Raw genomic sequence first — 3,262 nt, 5'->3', positions numbered from 1 at the left:
GCCCGCGCCGCCGCCGCCGCCCGCACCGTTCCCGCCGCCGCTACTCGCCAGAAGTAGGGAGCGGTGATGAGGATCGGCGAAGTTTGGCAACAAGAAGTGGGAGGAATAGAGGTCTAGGGGGGAGCGGAATACCATGGACTGACCTGAGAGGAGAGGAGAAAATTCAGGGAGAGGAAGAGAGAGGGGAGGAAGAGGAGGAGAGGGGCGATGAGGACCAGGAGGAGGGAGAGGAGAGGGGGGAGGAGGAGAAGGAAAGGAGGGGGGAACAGGAGGAGGAGGAGGGGGAGGAGGAAGGGCGTAAGGGACACCCACACCCCACACACATCCACACACACACACACCCGCGCAGCCACATAGAGAGGGAGGAAGGAGAGCGGCCCGGTGCGCGCGCGCAGAGAGAGAACCCGAGACAGAGAGAGGGAGAGGGAGAGAGAGAGAGAGAAGAGCGAGAGCCAACCACCGCCGAGTCAAGATTCAGCGATTCCACAGCAATCGCCCTAATGACAACAGCCTCATAATATCTCCCCTAAATCCACAGTGAGTGCAGCATTGAAACATTTTGTTTCGCTTTTCTATTGGTCTGCGGCGTGTCGTTGTGGCGTTGCCACGGCAACCGCTGCCAATCACTGTCAGCCCTGCCAATCAATACCGAGAACGTAAGGACGGTTTTACCACTTAGCCAGAGTGGGGGGAAGGGGGAGAGGAGGGAGAGAGGGAGAAGGGGGAGAAAGAGATTTTTTTTAATCTTTGCAACTCTTAATCTCGCCACTTCCCCCTCTTTATCTCTCTCTCTCTTTCTCCCCCCTCTCTCTCTGTCTCTGAGCTCCTTCTTCCCTCTTCCCCAGAGAAGTTGATCCAGAAATTCAAAAGGCCATGGACAGAGAGTTGTTGAATGGGATGAGCAATTAAAGGGGGGATTTTGTTGGGAAGTAAGAGGCTCCCCAGGCCACATGAAGGTCTAAGGCCAGTCCTCAAGGAGAGGCCGAGGGCCGGCCAAGCAGGCACGGTTTGCACATGGTGTGCACGTCGGGCCGCCTCTTTCTGCCTATGTGAGCACTAATAGTGGCGAGGAAGAAAGAAGAGATGAGATCATGGGGCCCACCACAAGCTGACCCTGTCTGCTGCTCCTGGGATCCTGGATTTTGGGGGGGCATCTGACGCCTGAGAGCCTGAGCCCAGAACCCAGGGTGTCCCAAGCTGCTCTGGTCTGTCCCGTGGGTGACCATCGCCACATTTACCCCAATTCCGTCTGCATTGGATTCCACCCGCTTTGCTTTACTCTGCCCCTGGTCAAGGAAACTTGATTTCCCCTATTGCCCTGTATTTTTAAATATCAGTACAAATAACAGTACACTTATTTTTATCTTGAAAAGCAAGACATCTCTTTGTTTCCCCCCAGACTTCAGCTGTGTCTCCCTGGGAGCTGAGAAGTCTGGAACCCTCTGGAGACCCCTGACAAGACCATTACTCCTACTCCGAGGAGCCCTGGACCTGCCTACCAGCCCCAGAAGGACACTCAAACTTTGGAGGCTTCTCCAAAGAAGCGGATAGGCCTGAACATTGCGTGTTTGCTCATATTGTAAAGAAAAAATAATAAAACTAATTTATCTAAGCAAAGTAACTTGACAAGCCTAAAACAGACCCCAAAAGGCCCATAGAATAGAGAGAGCCCTCCCTTCCTCTGGCCACTGCAGCCCCCCCACCCCACCCCGACCCAGGGCCGGTATGGATATTTATTCTAAGGTATGTTGCTTTTAAGAAGATGTAATCAGCATCTTTAGCCGGGCCTCCCTTTGTGAGGCTTCTGTAACTATGGAAGTGTGATTTACGCAGATTTGTCGGGGTCAGAGACGTCTTTCCCCTGAGCACTGTGTATATTTAGACAGGACTCGGTTTGGTGTTAAAAAGTGTATATTTTGAATGAGTTCACACACAGTAGCCAACAATGCCCACATTGTCGACCCGTGTACAACGCGTATTGAAACGCAGCGTCCAGACTTCAACTAATCTGCCCTCAATAAAGCTGAAATAATTATCCTAAGCTGCCTTTCCAGAAGAAAAATCATTGAGGAATTCAAAACTCTTTTTTAAAAAAAAAGATCTTTTCTACATTCCGATGCAGATCTGGGGGCGAGGCACCGAGTCCACACCACTTTGGAGCTCTCAATGAGGGAGGAGAGAAAGAGTTTGAGAGAATTTAAATGGGAAACCCAACGTGACTGAGGCTGTGAGTGTCCCACCCCTAAACCCCAGCTCGGGCACTGCTTAGGCCTTGACTCCCGCAGAGCCAGGCCTCCTGGGCAGAGAAGTGCAAGCTGCGACCCAGGCTCTACTCTGGTAGGGAGGCTCTGGGCTGGGCAAGGGGCCGCTACACACCCGCTCCGCCCCTGGCAGCCGAGGGTCGCCAATCCTAAACCCAATGACCGAGGCAGGGAAATATTCGCTCAAAGGGAAGACCCGCCAAGGCCCACTTCGGGTGATCTCTCCCCTCCAAGTAGCTTGCTCCCAACCGTGAGTCCTTTTCCGTTCAGCTTCGAAGCTCTGGGCGGTCGTTCACAGCAGGCCCAGAAAGAGCCCTAAGGTTGGGACACAAAAACAGACGCTTCATCTTTTCTTCCCGATCCCTTTCTCTCGTAGGGGAAGGATTATAGGCTGAGGGGTGGGAGGGGGAAGGGGCAGGAGGAGGAAGCGGGGGAGGAAGGAATGAAAAAGGGGAGGGAGTGGGTATTGTGCCGCGTGTGGGGGGAGAATTCCTACGGGTGGGTTTCCGAATATTGTGTTCAACTTTTTGAAAGCAGCTCGTGACCCCGAAACTGCATCCCCTAGAGCCGAGGACCCAGGCGCCGGGCGGGCGGGTGAACCCAGCCAGTCCCCTCCCCGTCCCCACAACCCCCGCCTCCGGGTGGGGGTGACCCGGCCTCTCCCCGCCGCAGCCTGGCCAGCCCGGAAGGGAGGCTGGGCAGGTGCCGCGGGCTCTGCCGAAAGTGCTGAAATCGAAAACCGTCGCCACTCAAGGAGAATTGAGGCAAGTGGGACTGCGACTCAGCTCGGCGACACCCCTGCCCCCAGCCTCTGCCGGGGCGCCTGCCGACGCGCGGCACCCCGCCTGCTGGGGGTGGCGGCCGCGACTCTGGGAGTGCAAAGCCCGGCCGAGGGCGGCTGCGAGGCGCGCAGCTTTGTGCGCTGGGACAGGGCCGGGCGCCGCGGGGCGGGCGGCCAGCCCCGGGCTGTCAGAGACTCCCCGCAGAACCGAGCTCCGCGC

At 56.3% G+C, this 3,262-nt stretch overlaps 1 protein-coding gene across 1 annotated transcript in view; it reads right to left on the bottom strand.

The window, feature by feature from the left end:
• SIX3 (SIX homeobox 3) overlaps window positions 1-3,262 on the bottom strand; it is a 14,460-nt gene that overhangs the window by 4,000 nt on the left and 7,198 nt on the right. Inside the window, exon 2 of the mRNA XM_034659074.1 lies at window positions 1-143. This exon is cut by the window's left edge and continues 749 nt beyond it. Coding sequence (XP_034514965.1) covers window positions 1-143 — 143 coding nt within the window. The remainder of the gene's footprint in view (window positions 144-3,262) is intronic.

Source organism: Ailuropoda melanoleuca, chromosome 4 (genome assembly GCF_002007445.2).
Source record: "Ailuropoda melanoleuca isolate Jingjing chromosome 4, ASM200744v2, whole genome shotgun sequence".
Classification (NCBI taxonomy): domain Eukaryota; kingdom Metazoa; phylum Chordata; class Mammalia; order Carnivora; family Ursidae; genus Ailuropoda; species Ailuropoda melanoleuca.
This window is presented reverse-complemented; position numbering and strand designations above follow the sequence as displayed.